The sequence below is a fragment of the Notolabrus celidotus genome, chromosome 2 (assembly GCF_009762535.1).
Source record: "Notolabrus celidotus isolate fNotCel1 chromosome 2, fNotCel1.pri, whole genome shotgun sequence".
Classification (NCBI taxonomy): Eukaryota; Metazoa; Chordata; class Actinopteri; order Labriformes; family Labridae; genus Notolabrus; species Notolabrus celidotus.
The window spans coordinates 34,177,678-34,194,889 of NC_048273.1; the positions used below are offsets into that span (position 1 = coordinate 34,177,678).

Consider the following 17,212-nt stretch of genomic DNA (forward strand, 5'->3'; position numbering starts at 1 on the left):
AAAAATAGGAACAGGGCATTTGTGAAGTCTGTTCAAAGTATTTTTATATTTGACAAAATGTTAAGTCCATGTGATGCAAGGCTCAGATCAAACAGCTGAATCCCACATCTGCTCATGTGTGAATAGCCTACATAACCCGCTGTCCCCAAAACAAAGCCTACTGTATGTCTGACAACGCAGGTTTTAAAGAAATAACATGGATGTCTGGGATAAACTTATCTTAAAGCTCCCGTAAGGAGTTTTTAGTTGGCTATGAAACAGACTGATATTAGTACTGAGGCTTCAGTATGACCTGCAAAAACAAATAAGACCATCAGTAACAAGACTGATCATTTCTAGATTGTAACTTTTTATGGACCTATGTAACAGATAGGTGTCAGACAACGTAAGTAACAGTTACCACTAAAACAGCCTTTTTAACAAACATTCAGGGTTTGATGAATAAAGAAAGAAGGATTAGATATTTGAGTCCAAATCACTTCTTACACATGTACAGAACAAGATCAGAAACAATATAAGATGTGCTTTGTCCACAGGGCGTGCCACACTGCTCATACGCTTAAGGATCCCTAATAGGAGCTTTAATGTCTTAAATTGTTTATACTGTCTTCAATCAATCAATCAATCAATCAATCAATCTTTATTTGTATAGCGCCAAATCACAACAAACGTTATCTCAAGATGCTTTTACAAACATAGCAGGTCTAGACCGTACTCTATGTTCTGTTATTAATAAAGACTCAACATCAAGACAGGATAAGACTCAGTCTTATCTCATCTTAATCCACCATGAGCATTGCACCTTGCAGTATTTAGCTAGTTACAGCGGGAAGGAAAAACTTACTTTTAACAGGCAGAAACCTCGAGCAGAACCAGTGTGTCAGAGCGCCAGTTCCCCCGGCAGTCTAAGCCTATAGCAGCATAGAGCGGGTCAAAGCCTGAGCGAGCTCTAACTATAAGCTTTATCAAAAGGAAAGTTTGAAGGCTACTCTTAAAAGTGGAGAGGGTGTCTTGCCTCCTGGACCCTAACTGGTAGATGATTCCAAAGGAGAGGGCCTGATAACTGAAGGCTCTACCTCCCACTACTTTTAGAGACTTTAGTTAGGACCAGCAGGCCTGCATGTTTGGAACGTAGTGTTCTAGAGGGGTAATAGGGCATTATGAGCTCTTTAAGATACAAGTGTGTCTGACCATTAAGAGCTCTGTAGGTCAAAAGAAGGATTTTAAATTATATTCTAGATTTTATTGGGAGTCAGTGTAGAGAAGCTAACACTGGAGAGATGTGCTCTCCCTTCCTAGTTCTAGTCAATACTCGAGCTGCAGTGTTTTGAACTAGCTGAAGAGTCTTTAGAGACTTATTGGGGCAACCTGATAAAAGGGAATTACAGTAATCTAACCTGGAGGGAACAAATGCATGTACTAGTTTTTCTGCGTCGCTCTGAGACAGGATTGTCTAATTTTAGAAATATTGCGAAAGTGAAAAAAGCTGACCTTGAAATTTGCTGAAACTGGGAGTTGAAGGACAAATCTTGATTAATAGGGCTCCCAGATTCCAAGCAGAGGTGCTGGATGCCAGACTAATGCCTTCTAAGGTAGTTATATTATTAGGAAAAGTCTTAAAGTGAGTAAGGCAGCCTCACTATCTGAATAATCAGAATACTAAATCTTAAAACCTCGACCTTGACTCTGCCCTTCACAGTTCTGCTTACAGCTTCCATTTATGTAACATGGGGCTTGAAGGATTAACGAGTTAAGAGAGATATAGTGGTTGGCTGAATGTTCCAGGGTGTGGTTGATACCTGGAGCAGAAGTACACAGACACATATAGAATAACACTCCATTTTTACGTGATCTACATCTGTCATATTTTTATTTCTCCTTAATAACCCTTGTTCAACTTTGCAAGGAGAGTAGTCTTCAAGCTTCAAATATTACAAGAGAGAATTACAGCAGCTCTCCACATGAATTAATATATCTCACAAATACTCAAACTAAGATTTGCAGGCTGTTAGTTGTTCTTGTCCTTCTCCAACGTAAAGCTCTTCCGACTTCTCCAGCGCAGAAGTTTGATGAAGTTCAGACTGGCGCTAAAAACCTTGTCATGTTCAAACACCATTTTGTAAAAGGTGTCTATTGGGAGGTCACCGTTAGGGTCAGCGTACTTGAGTGTGGTCATAGGGGTGTACAATGTGTTTGTCTGATGACGGAAAGGGGGATTATCCATGGTGATGATCTTGAGAGTGTGCTAAGTGGAAAAAAACACAGATGAAATAAAACCATATGAACACATCACAGGTACATTAGTCTTTCATGAGGACGTCTGTGAATGAAGAATACTCCACCTCTGCTACGTCCTCAGCAGTCTGCCCGAGGGTTTCAAAGATTTGTTTGTAGTTCTTCAGGTAGATGTTTGTGAACATGTCAGCAGTCACTTTGTCGGCTTTACTGAGATCAGTTTTCAAACCCTCGTCATAGACTTTACGCTCAAACTCTGTTATCACTGGACCTGGCTCAATGAGGCTGATACTGGGAACAGAAAAGAAGGAATGTATTATATAACAGTTCGTTTCACCTTCAATATACTGAGATGAAACATTTTGTGTAGCGTACAGCCTTCTTTTAACACTACCCTGCAGAGATGTGACAATGGGTAACTGTGTAAGACCATGTTGAGACCTGCCCTCAGACCAGGGTGTGTTGTTGTTGCTTTTGCAGTGACATACTTTGGCTGGCATATTTTCCTCTCAATGAATAAACAGTGGTTTCTCTGGTTGTGCAATATGTGTGTGCAGAAGTGTCAGACAGACAAGTGAGGATTTAGAGGCATTTTCATGTTAGTTCTGAAGAGGAATGCTGTTTCCCTTACTGATCCCAGCTTTGTCAATGCAGTCTGGATCTCAATGAAAACTGGACTGACCCGTACATGTAGAAGGAGCATAAAATCACCTGAGATTAAACCTCATGGCTTGCACTGCTAAACTCTCACAGAAACCTTCCACTGCGAACTTTGATGCTGCATAGACATCGTTGAATAAAATTCCTAAAAAACAGAGCAGAGTCAGAAACTGTTCGAAATGTATTTGTTCATCAAAAATAAACCCTGTGATGGTGTATTGTCTTTACCCTGAATTCCCATAACGCTGCTTATCACAACAATATGGCCTTTTTTCCTCCTCTTCATGTCAGGTAAGATTTCCTTCAGTAGACGCACAAGCCCAAAGAAGTTGGTGTCCATGACGGTCTTCATCTCATGGACAGACTGACACTCGATGGGTCCAATCAGACCCATCCCAGCATTGCTGACTGTAAAGGAGGTCAGTCATTACAATTAATGTTGAGACCAGTACAGTACAACTGTTTTGGAACATTCTGCGTGATTGCAAAGACAATTCAAATGGAAGGCAGTGCTTGCAGAATTTTTGTGCATTGAACCAAATTGTGTTGACTTACTTAGAACATCCACCCTGCGCTCAGGCAGGCTGTCCACACAGGCTTTGATGGAGTCCTCATCACACACGTCCAGCTGTTTGAGCTCCAAAGTCCTGCCCAGAGATCGTCCCGCTTCCTCAACCAGCGCCTCAGCCTTACTGAGGTTCCTCATAGTGGCATAGACTGCAAAGTGTTGAGAAATGACAGCTGGAAGTGAACTGAAGCCTCTTCAGAGACCAGCCCAATTTCCAAGCTTGGTCTGTACTAGGACTTGAACAGACAACGTCCCTACAGAGTGAGTTACAACCACCCCCAATAAAACTCCATTAGCAGCTAACAACATAATAAGTCATTATATATTTCTGATATAGATAAGTATATCTAACATAGTTATTCATCATTCCAAAGATTAGTTAAATAAAGAACTGCATGGAAATAGCTAGGATGGAGATGTCATCTAAGGTTATGTAATTGGACATGTATGTTGTAATGTGCGTACATAGTACATTCATCTCCCATTGACACAATTTCAAATTAGAATTTATGGCAATTATTGAATAGTTCATCCCAAATATTGCAGTCACTCAATGTATGTTTAAGGAAATAGCGGCTAACTCATCCATTATTACCTCTGTTGAGACTAAATCAGGTGTGCTTAGGCGCGGTCTCTGCGCAGGCTTAGATTAAAAACATTTAAACTGATTATTATTTTAAAGAAACTAATCCTCCTCTTTTAAACAATCAGGGTATCTTCTAGAAATGTCAAAAAACATGTATATTCATCCCTTAGTTGTTAAATGACTTTCTCCCCAGATATCTAAATGAAACTGTCAGCTCTCCTTCAGCTCTTTGATTCTTTTCCTTGTCAGGTTATTCTTATACCTATGACACTGTTTCAAATATTAAGTTGATTATTATAGCAAAGTAAGAAAATGATTTATTAAATGGTAGAGATTTACCCATGAACCTCTTCTTCTCATCCTTCGCTATGCGGGCAGCCAAGGCAAGGCCAATCCCAGAGGAGCATCCTGTGATGAGTACCACCTTCTGGTTCATCGTGCTGGACCGGTGTTTGTCTTGCAGCTCAAGCAGTAGAGAATGGAAGAGAACAAAAGAGGGGAGGTAAGAGGGGGTGTGGAGGCTGTTTAAAGCCCACTCCTTAATCCACAGGTCTGCAACTCAGCAGAAGCCTTGTGCACATAGCCTGAAGATTACCATCAAGCTTGGCCTTTGCATGGTGCTGAGGTGGATTCAGGCTAATAATAACAACTTTATTATTGCACTTTATCAGGTGGACATTGTTTATCATATGGACATGGTCAGAGGGATGATAGAAAAAAGACATGTTGTTTTGATAAAGAATTGCATTCAGAGATTATTTTAAAAATCACTTTTATTCAAATTCTACCTCAAAAAGCCCAAACTTTCTTTGCAGCCTACAACATGAGAGGTTAAATTCAAAATATACATGTTATCTATTGCAAGCAAATAAGTTTGAGACGTTTTCAATGTCAGTATCTAATCTATGAACAGTTTTTTGAAAGACTATACTTTCCTACAAATAGTGCATCATATTTTCATTAGATCGTAAACATTTGTAAAAAAAAAAAAACACACAAAAAAAACTTTCTTATGCATATGAAAAAATGAAAACACTTTGCATTAGAGAAATCTAGGAACTTTCACATAAGCATCTGATTTATTTTCCAAAATGTGCTCATAGAAGATTATGTATGCATTTCTTTATACTACAAAAACATCCTTTGAGGATTCTTAAGGTAAAACAGATTTGCAAAAATGTGTCATCAAATCATTTATTGTCCATACATCTCAGAGCTGCACACCAACCCAGCAGATCATTCAAATTCCAATCTCATAACAATGAAAAAATTGAATTTCCCCCCTAGGGATTAATAAAGTACCTTTATCTTACTTGCTACATAATGAGTAATGCATCTTACAGGTATGCAGAAGCAACTTCTATGTTTTTTGCGACTAATGCTTTTCGTGTTGCATTTGCTCCAGAAGATCTTGGTCCCACATCTTGGGGTCCCAGGCATGGAACCAGCCGGTGAAGATAAGCGGCTCCTGACCCTGCTTGATGATGCTGATGGGGGTACCATAACGTGCAGAAGGATCTGAGTTCAGGTAGTCTTGGGCTGAAAGGAAAATAAAGACCCATTCGTGAATAAGTTCTCTGAGGTAATTTCTCCAAGTTTCTGAAAGTACTGTTTGTTTTACCTATTTTGAGCGATCCAGTTTTCTCTGTCTCATTGGCCTCCTTTCCGACCCAAACAAAAACCTAGTGAGAAAAATAAGCACAGGAATTCAGGGGTAAGGCAGTAATATAAATATATTAAATAAAGCTGAATTGTAGAAGACTGAATTGTCCCATCATGGCCGAATTCTGGTATTTTTAAACCGTAAACTGTCGTGTAGAGGTAACTGACTCATCAGTTCAAAACATTTCTGAATTGCTTAAGTTGAATGCTTCAAACAGGAGCTCCAAAATTAGCTGTAGTGGTTGAAATGTATCCAATAGGGCTAATACACCCAATCAAAGTATGTCTGTTGGTGGGGCTGTTTTTTTTCTACCACAGGATGAAATTTCAGACATTACAGAAAGTATTCCAACAGAAGTGGACATTTCTTTCTGATCAGAAACAACCGTATATTTCTTTTCTTTAAATTGAAGTCAAAGGACTTAATGGGCAAAATAACTAATTTTACCTTGTAAAAACAAAGGAGTTGCTGATCTGCGGCTGCCTTTAATGTTTTTTTAAAAAATATATCTTATTTTGAAATTTTGGTGTGTATGTGTGACAAAAAGTGATATTGTTGCGTTTTTCTGGGGCGATAGGCTTACTCTATTGCTGCCGCTGCCCTCTGGAACTCCCTCCCCACACACATACGCAACTCCACTGACCTACAAACATTGAAATCCCACCTCAAAACACACCTCTTCAGAACTGCTTTTAATTGCTAATGTTTTTATTTCCACTGTGTTCCTAACTTGTTTCTTTTATTGTGTCTTTTATTGTGTGCTATTTGTGAAGTGTCTTTGAGTTCTGTGAAAAGCTCTATATAAATAAAATGTATTATTATTATTATTATTATTATTATTATTATTATTATTATTATTATTATTATTATTATTATTATTTTCTGCCTTTATTCAGAGAGGATAGGACTTTGGATAGAGCAAGAACCGAGAGAAAAGGTATGGTGACATGCGAAAAAGGGGCTACAAGCTGGAATCAAACCTGGCAGCCCACTTGAGGACAACATGGCCCCTGTATATGGGGTGCACAACTTTACCACTGGGCCAAACCGGCCCCCACTTTGTTGTTTTAACAATGAGTACGGATTCAGTGGGTAGAGTCGGTTGTCTCACAATCGGAAGTTTGATGGTTCAATCCCAGCTCCTGCAGTCACATTGGGTAAGACACTGAACCCCAAACTGCTCCCGGTCAGCAGTGTGAATGTTTATGAATGGGAGTAGCTAATACTGATGATCCCTCACTATAGCAGCCTCTACCATCAGAGTGTGAATGGGTGAATGCGATGAGCAGTGTAAAAGCGCTTTGAGTGGTCAGAAAGACGAGAAAAGAACCATATTAGTCCATTTACCATTGATTCAGTAAATCATACATCTCTTTGTTTTATTACCAACCCAAAACCCCTCACTCAACACTGCATTCTTTATGATTTGGTGGGCTGGACATCTTTAGCAATACGCATACGACGACACTGATATATTTTTATTTATGAGGCGATACCGGGGAAACTTCCATCTTACCTCTGTACCCTTCTCTGCACCAGCTCTACTGGATACCACTTACGATCCTCTAACATGTTACTCTGTATGTACCCTGGGTTTTGACAGATCTAGGAAACAACTTTTTTCTATAACGCACCCTGTGCATGGAACAAGCTTCAAAAGAGGTCAAATTAGTCACATTAATATCACTGAGTACATTTAGGATGATCATAAAGAATGTGGTAACAGAGGCATGTGGGTGTTGTTCTTGAAAGCCAGCTGTGTATTTAACTAGTTTTAGAGATGTTGTGATTTGTCTGTGTTGTTTTTGTAGTTCATTTATGTTTTTAACACTCTGAGATTGCTACCTTGACACTGTCTCTCTTGAAAAAGGATTTCAGTCTCAATAAGACTGCCTGGTTAATCAAAGGTTAAATTTAAAAAATACATTTTTATGAAACACAACTCACTAGCTAGCCAAGGCAGGAGGAGATCAGCAACTCCTGTCTTCTACCAGTTGAAACAACTGTTGTCTTGTGGCTTTGTTTTGTTTCTTGTTTCAGTCAAATCATCTCTTTGGCAAAAAAGGTCATCTCACAGGGATAACTTGTATGATTTGGTCAGACACTTAAACAACAGTCTGAGCAAGAACAAGCCCTTATGATTATGAATTATTCTGAAAGGATTACATTACAGGAATTTCAGTCTATTTTGGGGCTGATGGCTTACAAAATCTACTGGAGCATACCACAACTTTTGTAATCCTGTTAATCCCCTTTAAAAGTCAAGGCAGCATACCTGAGCCCAGGTGTCCATGATCATGACATCATCAGCAGCCAGATCAACCTGTGTAGCTTCGCCGGGCACCTCCTCCGCCTAAATATTAAAACAAATGTTTACAAAGAAGCTTTTCAGAAATTGGCTGAGTATCAGGTAGAGTAAAACAATATTTAATGTGTTAAAATAAGACAATCATCTTTTTTTCATTGAATAAATAATAGAAGTTAAAATACGTACAATCAGCCTGCCAGTCTTGTTTGAACAGGCAAACAGTCTTGGAGACCTGACTACGTTTTGCAGTTGGGGAGAGGTCTGGTAGTCTTTCTTCCCACCCAGTGCTTTCCAGAAACCGGCTAACAACAAGGAGAAAACCACATTTTTCCACAGGAAATATTTTACACTTGTATCCTGCAGACATAAAAGCTCTTTGTAGAGCACACACCTGGCTCCTTGGTCTCATCCACCTCTTTGGCAGTTCCTCCAAGCAGACCAGCAACATACTTGGCTGCGACCATTTCCTCATTAGTCGCTCCCTTTCCCTTCCACATGAACAGGGCTTCAGGAGACTTCAGCACAAACACGTCATTGGTGTTCAGGGAGGTGGCAGTGGGCTCAACCTGGGTCAGTAAGAGAAGCACAAAGGCAGGAAGAATTGTGTGAATCATTCATGTCAGAGTTTTTTTTTTGCTTTCAAGCACAGCTAATGTGACAAACAAGTCAGACCTCGACTGCCCGGCTGGCTCTGGTGGAGCTTCGGCGGACATGGTAGAGTCGTACGTTTGCAGTTTCGCTCTCGCCGTGCTTACGGCATGTCCCTCCTAGGTGGATGACCAGTGGCTTGTCTTTGAAAATGCTCACAAGATGAGGAGGCTCTTGGCCCTGGCTGACACGCACCTGAGGAGAAATAGCAGAAACTTCACCTACATGTTTTGTGAATATAGCTGTGGTATGACTTTTCACTTCAATGGCAGGAATGTTTTATTAATCTCAAGTCAACTTATTTACACAGAAACATTCACACAAACATACAACACAAAGAGCTCTGATTTAAAAACAATTAAAAAAGTATGTGTACATGAAAAAAAGCTTCTTCAGTGACCTGAGTAAATGTCATTTGTTACTTTCCACCCCAGAGAGTCCAATGAAAGTGGTGTCATACTATTACTTTAAAGAAGGAGCTGTGTTTGCAGTGAATTTCTCACCTGGGTCGCTACTCCACCCATGGAATCGTCCAGGTTGACGGTGAGGTAAGCTGAAGCTCCCAGTTCGTCCTTGGAGCACTTTTGCCCTTGCCTGAACACAGTGAGGCAATGATGTTGTCACACCTCATTCAAGAATTGAGCCAAACCAACAGTGATGAGTTCAGTGATGAGTCTTGACAGCAACACTTGTTTAGCAGCAAGGTTCACCCTGGTTATACTTACATCCAGTCTTGCATTGAAAGCCAGCCAATTGAATAAATATAAGTTTCTGCTGTTATGTTAATATATGTGAATGTTGTCTAAGACCAATGAAAAGGCTGGTCATGAAACGAGGACTTTCAAGGCAAGAGGCAAACCTTGAAGAAGACAAAAAGAGAACACACATTTGTGCACACTTTAAAAGGTGCACGACTACACAGCAGCACGAAACAGAAAAATATCAGCACACTAAAAGTCCTTTTCAACTGTTTAATATGGGCAATGGCACAGACCAGTAACAGCAATGGGTGCGTTTCAGTACAAACAGATGTGTTACTGACTCCCTTTTATGGATATGTCATTTTTTTTAGTTCAGATTTTTCACCTGAAAGTTTTATAGCGTAAATTTGAGAATCACTTCCTGTATTTAAGGGACACGTCTGGCCCATACCTGCAACGCTGAGGATGGCTTTGTGCTGCAACGCATCTGTTGCTATTACTTGTCTGTGCCATTGCCCAGATTAAATAGTTTAAAAGGGCATTTGGTGTCCTGACTTTTTTTTGTTCAAGAGACAAACCTCCCCTAAGATGGATTCATGGTCCATTACTTTATCTGTTAGCCATGTCTCATAGAGAGGAATTTGAACATTTTGAACATTGTTGGTTTTATAAGTGTTGACAGGATTCATTGTAGTCCTCATAAACTCTGGCAGAATGATGCAGGAGAAATTACAAAGCTACATACAATGACACATCGAATTAACCAGAACTGTAACTGCACATTAATATGATCACAATTAGTGTCCCAGGGTCTGTGATCCTGGAGCCACATCCCTAACAGTCTGCTCTTCACAACATCTGTCTGCTACCAATAAATAACATTGTTTTGTTTGTTGACCTCATATGTTGCAGTGTAATGACTAATTATATTCAAATACCGCACAGAGCTGTTAATTCTTCTAAATGAATGAAGGTCATGCAACATTTTTCCCTGTAACAAATATATCCACACAGGTAAAAAGGTTTCACTTACCAGGTGTAGATGATGTGCCTCTCTCTGCCTCCTGTGTTGTAGGTGTACAGCACCAGGTAACAGTCACCTCCGAAGAACTCTCCATAGGTGGATGGCTTCACAGGTACTTTTTCACCTCCCTCCACACGCCAGATCTACGCACACCCAACATTGTCACATCTCCATGTTGGTATTTAGAGAGAGCAAAAACAGTCTGGGTGGAGTAAGCTCTTAAAACCATACCTGGACTTTCCCAGAGCCATCGTCTACCATGCCGTGATGAGCAGCCATCGTGGTGTTGCCGTGGAGTCCTGTGGCGTCAAAGGGAATCTGCTTCACCTGAGCGATCTTACCCATGCGGTAGGCCTTACCTGGGCCTGTGGTCTCATCCTTATCAAGCCAGTTGAAGAAGAATTGCTTGAACAGCATAGTCTCAGCCCCATCTGGCATGACAACGATCTGATAATTTCATATGGACAGAAGAGCCAGCATGTTCATAAATAGCGGCACAAGACAGGATGGATTTAGTTCTGTAGCCTCCCACTGAACAGCCTTATTACCTTGGTATTTGGGGGATAATTCTTGTCTTTGATGAACTTTTCTGCAACTGCATATGCTGCTTTGCGCTCTTCCTTGTTTGCATCCTTCCCTGCAGCAGTAAAGTTGTTAATAAGACTTGCTATAGTTTCAAAACTTAGAAGGCTTCAGAATTTTATAGATGACATGAACTAATACCTTTCCAGACAAATATCTTTTTGTCTTCCCCATTGTCTAGGATGTAGCATTCACTGTGGCAAAGACTGTCTTGTTGGAACGGATTCTTTTCACCCTTCATGGTTGTTTTCATGGAGCCAGTAGCATCAGAAATCTACAGAGAAGAGAGATATATTCCAACATCTCAACTAACATCTGAATATTTCAGGTACTCTTACTAAATAAAAAGTATACATTAAAATAGCTGAATATTTGTGTGTTTTTACCAAATAGAGCTGGGCCTTGTTCGTGTTCCTTTTATCAACGCACTTATCATCAGAATCAGATTCTGGGAGGTCAGGCTTCTCTCCAAGCACCTGTTAATAAACACATGCACACAGACTACAACATTTTACTCACATCCATCATAGAAACCAAATGAGTCAGATTAAGTCTTTGCAGCAACCACAGCCTCAATTTCCCAGATATTTTCTGAATAGAACAAAAACAAAAGGTAAAGCTCACATTAATGAATTCCTCTGGCTCTGAGCCGTCATCAATGTATTCGAGTTCAGGGCGCCCTCCTCGCTCATTGTCCCGAATTTCCTTGGCCAGCTCAGTGGCCTTCAGGCGTTCAAACTTATTGCCCTTACTTCCATACCAGAGGTAGATGGTCTGTAATTTTTTCAAGACAGGAGCAGAGAACAAGAAGAAGATAAAGTATTAGTGAAACACTGCATTGAACCTAAAGCCTCTACTATTTCATTCTTACAAGTTCTATGTTTCATGTCCCTCCCTCTTTCACCTTTCCCAAGTCAACGATGAAGCAGTCTCCACTGTTGAAGCTTCCCCAGCCAAAGTCCACCTCTGTGGCTCTGACCTGCCGTCGACCTTTGATGTGCATCAGGCGTTTGACATTTGTTTCATTGGTCACCACATGATTAAAGCCTGAGCTGACTCCTCCTTTCTGTGTTGGGATAAAAGTTACATTTAGTCATGGAGTAAGGTAAAAACAGCAATACCACTATCATGTTGATAGACTATGCCACATATGATACTGAGCTAGCCTAGCTCTGACTGGGAGCACAGGGAAAGAGGTAGTCAGGTGTCCAAATGTTGTTAAAATTACAATCAGTTGATTGATGGATTTTGTGAATAAAATGTTGGCTGGCCACTATCACAGTAATAGAAGAGGTAAAGGCGTAGCCTTGTTTCTATAAAAGTCTATAAAATCAGCTAGCTGACCCGCCTACTGCTCACCCATTAAATGTTTGAATTGTAATTAGCCGTTAACTTAACAGACAACCAGATTCAGTTTGAGAAAGTCCTTGTTGATTAAGGTGTTCTTCAATCATGTGTTTTCAACTTAGAAATAGAAAAAAAAAAAAAAAAAAAAAAAGGACTCGCTTGGCACCTAGAGAATGGTAGCAGGGACAACAGCTCAGTTTGTGGTTCTTTCCAAAGTGAGAAAAATCAGTCATCTAACTTGTTCAGTGATTAAAATGCTACATCACTGTGGTTTCATTTTTTCTGTCATAAACCCTGAAGTTAAAAGATGCGCATCCAGAAAATGGACTTACACACAGCAGAGCATGGAAGTGAAATAAGAATTAAAGATGGTGGACCAAAAATCAGGGAAAACATTTTGGGTTGGAATCTACCATTATCTTTAACTCCAATTTTTGCACCACAGGAGGAGGAGAGGATGGAAGCATGTATCAAGCCTTAATGCATCTTGGTGAACAAGAGGAACTCCACAGATTTTAATTGAAACTAACAAATGGGAATGATTGCTATATTTAGCGATCCTGTGACGAACCAAGGTTTGTGTTGATTTCGGTGTTTTCCTGTTGACAAAGCTGTACAGGGAAATAGAGGGAAGGGAAGGGAACCAACAGAAAGGAATAAAAGAACTTTTAATTTGACTCCAGATGATTAATGTTTCATGTGTGTTATGCTAAAGTGCAACAATGGCCATGGTCTGTTTTCCAGAGGCTTAATTGATGTCATCACATCTGCAGCCCCGTTGTTGTTTAGGGCATGTTCCTGCTCAGCCTGTTTACACTCTACATGGAAACCTTCAGTGGAAAACCAGAGGGAGTCACCAACTATAGCTCCAAACAGTTATCAAAATAGCACTGTGGGGAGTTCCTCCCATATGAAAATACATCTTTTAACAGCCCCTTTTGCAGGGGCTGACCCAGACTTTTTTTGACTTGGGTCGCCTAACTGTGGCACTGATTTCTGCTGGAGGGGCATGGACAAATAAAATAATCATTTATCCACAATATCTGTAAGAAGATAAGAGGAAAGACTAAAAAACAGTTGGCTATGACCTATACCTTTTAGGACTCAAAAATATATTTGTCTCAGCTCAAAATTTAAAGTACTAAAAGAATTGTAAGGAAACTTATGCAGACTGTCTAACTATCAAAATACATTTATTGTCAAGTTTTATACCAAAAGGTAGTAAACATATATATTCTTGACAGTTGGGCAGTGAGCAAGAGTTTGCTTGATATTTTAAAACTGATTCCTCTCCTGCAAATGTCGTATAAATGTGAATAATATTTTTATAACTTTCAAATACAAAGAACACTTTCCGCACCCTGTTGCAACCAAAGCAACAGGTGACACCTTTGGTGTACAATTATATTTCAAATGGGGTCCATGCCAGCCCTGGCCGACTCCCCAGACACGCCCCTGCCTCTTTGGGCAGTGGTGGTCACGAGGTAGCTCAAACTCCACTTTTTTCTGGTTTGAAATAATGAATTCATTTCTTTTGGTGCTTAAAGGTAGAAGATACTGTTTTGTTTATATCACACTTTGTTGAAACACGGGATGAGGATGTCTCACCTGGTATTTGATGCCATTCTTGAAGAGGGTCATAAAAGGGATTGACTCTTCACCCTGATACTCAGTGAACTGTACTGGGGATTGACCTAGGGAGTCATCCAGCTGCATCATAAAGATGGCTGCACAACCTCTCTCATCTGGTGAAGCTTCGGCACCTGTGGTATATCAGATAGTTCAAAATCAATTAAGCATACAATGACTGTAGAAAAAATAATGGCACATGGGAATTTAAATCTAAAGTAAAGAGGAGATTTCAAATACCATGCCATGCAAAAATCTTGTAAGAAGCAGGGGTGGTGTTGCTGGTGCGGAGCAGTATGTATGAGTCTCCAGTGAAGAAGTTTCCATAGAGGTTAGCAGGGACAGGTGTCAACTCCATGCTCTCAACCCGCCACACCTGCAGGCCAGGCTCTTTCCCTGCCTTCCCAAACTCTTTGTGCGCCATCTTGCTCAGGGCCTGAAAGGAGACACATCCCCATCAACAACTATCCCAAGAACAATACAAAACCTTAGAAGCAGAAGTCACAGGCAGAAAATTAAAGTCTGTTTTCAAGTATGAACTCCAAACTTTCTGCACCACTTGTTGATTAACCTGTCTTTCAGGTACCATGTAATTAGAAATGTGACATGTAAAAAATCACCTGATGTGTCAGGGAGTGTCCAATTGTCAAACTGCATTGGTTTGGTAATTAGAAAAAGACACTCCCGGGATAAAAGACATGATTAGGCTATGATTGGTCATTCTTGCCCTGCAAAGTTCCCATCGTTATAAAAAGTATATCATATAGCCTGGTGTGTCGTCTTTATCCATGAAAAAATTGCCAAAATGTTTAAGATTTGCCTTTGCATAGGACAACAAACGTTAACATAATTTTACCTTCATAACTTTCTAAATATATCCGTGCTAAGTATGAACTATTTTCCATTCATTTAAGAAGAATCAGAGTTCATGCATTTGTTTTCCTTATGATCATCTCAAATAATGAAAACTTTCTCACAATGTAAAGTAAGTTATTGAGCAAGAATCCCATCAATGCTAGCTGAACAGCGGCAGAGAGGTATTAATACAACATTAAAAATCATGCAGAACGGAGAATATTTCATTACCAGATGAGGAATGAAGGCAGATGCTGGATGTGGAGTAGTACTTCTTTCTGCACAGCTGCTCTCCCAGGTTTCCGCCCGGACTGACTTTGCTCGGCTCTGTTATAAAGGCTGCAGACACATCCGAGCCTGACAGAGAGGCGTGTCAGGATGCATTCCAACCTATGATTCCGACCTAACCCCGTGTCACATCACTGCGTTATATCACCATTCATGCAGCAACGAATCCATGGGCGTAATAACACTGTGTTACTCAACTATACGGAATTACAGATACAATCTCAGATTATCCTTTTTTTTTTTTGCAAAAGAAAACCCAGTTAAAGCCAAAGTTTAGTCAACAATAATTTAAAAAATATCTTAAGTGGCACCAACACCAGTAGCTAATAGCCCTAAAGTCTCTGCATGATATCATTTTACTGATGCAAATTCTTATGATCTACATTTAGGATAAGTATTAGTATAGGATAAAGAATTTAACACTGTACCAACCAATTGACAAGCATCATGCAGTTAGAGGTATTGAATAACGCTCATGAGAGGGCCTTTGTTTCGGTTTTGGTGCCCCCTGTGGACAAAAGAGTCTGCAGGTCTTGCCTTGTAGCCTACAGGTGTGAGTGAAGTTTTTTAACAAAGCATCTAAACATCTCATCCAGCTTTCTCTCAACAGTAAATTGTGTCACTCCTCAAGAATATTTCCCATAGAAAATGTAAAGTTACTCTTTGGGCTACAATCTTCTTGCTGATCATCCTTCTTGATTTTGTGGGTCATATGGAGGCATCAGAATCAATTTCAGTTTGTCAAGTCAAGTCAAGTCAACTTTATTTATATAGCACATTTAAAAACAACCAGTGTTGGCCAAAGTGCTTTACAAGGTAAAAAGTAAAAATTACATGAAGACAACAATAAACAACAACATAACAGGATATTAATGTCCTCTTCACGAGGAAAAGGTCAAAGAGAAGAGATGGGTCTTCAACAAAGATTTAAAAAATTCAACAGTTGGGGCCGATCTTAATTGGAGTGGCAAGCCATTCCAGAGTTTGGGGGCAGCTGCTGCAAAGGCTCGGTCTCCCCGGGTTTTAAGGCGACTTTTAGGCACATCCAGGAGCAGCTGGTTTGTTGACCTCAGTGCTCGGGTTGGGTTGTGAGCATGGAGAAGATCAGCCAAGTAGGATGGAGCCAATCCATTTAGGGCCTTGTACGTTAAAAGTGCAACTTTAAAATCAATCCTGTGACGGACTGGGAGCCAGTGGAGAGCATGCAGCACAGGTGTGATGTGCTCCCTCTTTTTCCTGCCAGTCAGGAGGCGAGCTGCCGCATTTTGTACAAGCTGCAGGTGCTGAATAGACGCCATGTCTAAGTCCACATACAAAGAATTACAATAATCAAGCCTAGCCGTAATAAAGGCATGTACAACTCTCTCTAGATCCTTAGGAGGGAGATAGGCCTTCACTTTCGCTATGAGTCTCAGCTGGAAGAAGCTGGACTGAACCACAGAAGAGATTTGTTTCCCAAATTTGAAGGCACTGTCAAAATGAACTCCAAGGCTCTTTACAGAGGAGTGAACATTTGCTGCGAGAGGGCCGAGAGTGCTCCCATCAAACTGTTGGGGCTGTCCAAATACAATGACCTCAGTCTTTTCCTCATTCAGGTGCAGAAAACGTAGGCTCAGCCATAACTTTACATCTTTCAAACAGTTGAACAAGGACTGCAGGGATCCATTCCTCTTTAAGCTGAACGGCATATAAATTTGCACATCATCAGCATAACAATGAAATGAGACGCCATATTTCTGGAAAATAGATCCCAGGGGCAGCATATACAACGAGAACAGGATAGGGCCCAAAACAGACCCCTGAGGAACACCACAAGCAAGAGGGGCTGCTTCAGAGGAAAAATCTCCCAAATGGACAGAGAAACTTCTGTCTGTCAGATAGGATTGAAACCAACTGAGTGCTAAACCCTTAATTCCACAACTATCAAGGCGTGACAGGAGAATTGTGTGGTCGACAGTGTCAAACGCGGCAGATAGGTCCAAAAGTACCAAAATGACAGAGTCACCCAAGTCAACAGTTAAAATCACATCATTAAAAACTCTTAAAAGTGCAGTTTCTGTGCTGTGACGTGCTTTAAAACCAGACTGAAACTTTTCATAAATGTCATGATCTGCTAAA

The 17,212-nt window shown here is 40.3% G+C and overlaps 2 protein-coding genes across 2 annotated transcripts; both read right to left on the bottom strand.

The window, feature by feature from the left end:
* Window positions 1-1,908: 1,908 nt before the first annotated feature.
* On the bottom strand, window positions 1,909-4,485 carry zgc:109982 (uncharacterized protein LOC553564 homolog). Its single transcript, XM_034673133.1, has 6 exons — window positions 4,389-4,485; window positions 3,451-3,612; window positions 3,124-3,303; window positions 2,947-3,040; window positions 2,343-2,526; window positions 1,909-2,245 (listed from the first exon to the last, which is right to left on the bottom strand). The coding sequence occupies exons 1-6, from the start codon at window positions 4,483-4,485 to the stop codon at window positions 2,009-2,011; spliced, it is 954 nt and encodes a 317-aa protein (XP_034529024.1). The 3' UTR covers window positions 1,909-2,008.
* A 744-nt stretch (window positions 4,486-5,229) lies between these two features.
* Window positions 5,230-15,653, bottom strand: scinla (scinderin like a). Its single transcript, XM_034710027.1, has 17 exons — window positions 15,038-15,653; window positions 14,192-14,387; window positions 13,931-14,085; window positions 11,880-12,041; window positions 11,600-11,749; window positions 11,362-11,451; window positions 11,117-11,249; window positions 10,942-11,030; window positions 10,625-10,840; window positions 10,403-10,536; window positions 9,172-9,262; window positions 8,693-8,863; window positions 8,412-8,586; window positions 8,207-8,322; window positions 7,988-8,065; window positions 5,671-5,731; window positions 5,230-5,588 (listed from the first exon to the last, which is right to left on the bottom strand). Exons 2-17 carry the CDS (start codon window positions 14,373-14,375, stop codon window positions 5,425-5,427), a joined length of 2,169 nt encoding a protein of 722 aa, XP_034565918.1. The 5' UTR covers window positions 14,376-14,387; window positions 15,038-15,653; the 3' UTR covers window positions 5,230-5,424.
* Between the last annotated feature and the right edge of the window lie 1,559 nt (window positions 15,654-17,212).

Excerpts from the sequence above, each read along its gene's own strand:
- zgc:109982 (XM_034673133.1), bottom strand. The coding sequence starts at position 4,485 with ATGAACCAGAAGGTGGTACTCATCACAGGATGCTCCTCTGGGATTGGC. Across the intron at positions 3,304-3,450 it reads GCGCAGGGTGGATGTTCTAA|TCAGCAATGCTGGGATGGGT; the intron begins GTAAGTCAACAC and ends CCTCCTTTACAG. Across the intron at positions 3,041-3,123 it reads CAGCGTTATGGGAATTCAGG|GAATTTTATTCAACGATGTC; the intron begins GTAAAGACAATA and ends TCTGTTTTTTAG.
- scinla (XM_034710027.1), bottom strand. The coding sequence starts at position 14,375 with ATGGCGCACAAAGAGTTTGGGAAGGCAGGGAAAGAGCCTGGCCTGCAG. Across the intron at positions 10,537-10,624 it reads ATGGCTCTGGGAAAGTCCAG|ATCTGGCGTGTGGAGGGAGG; the intron begins GTATGGTTTTAA and ends GGGTGTGCGTAG. Across the intron at positions 8,864-9,171 it reads TGGGTGGAGTAGCGACCCAG|GTGCGTGTCAGCCAGGGCCA; the intron begins GTGAGAAATTCA and ends ATTTCTCCTCAG.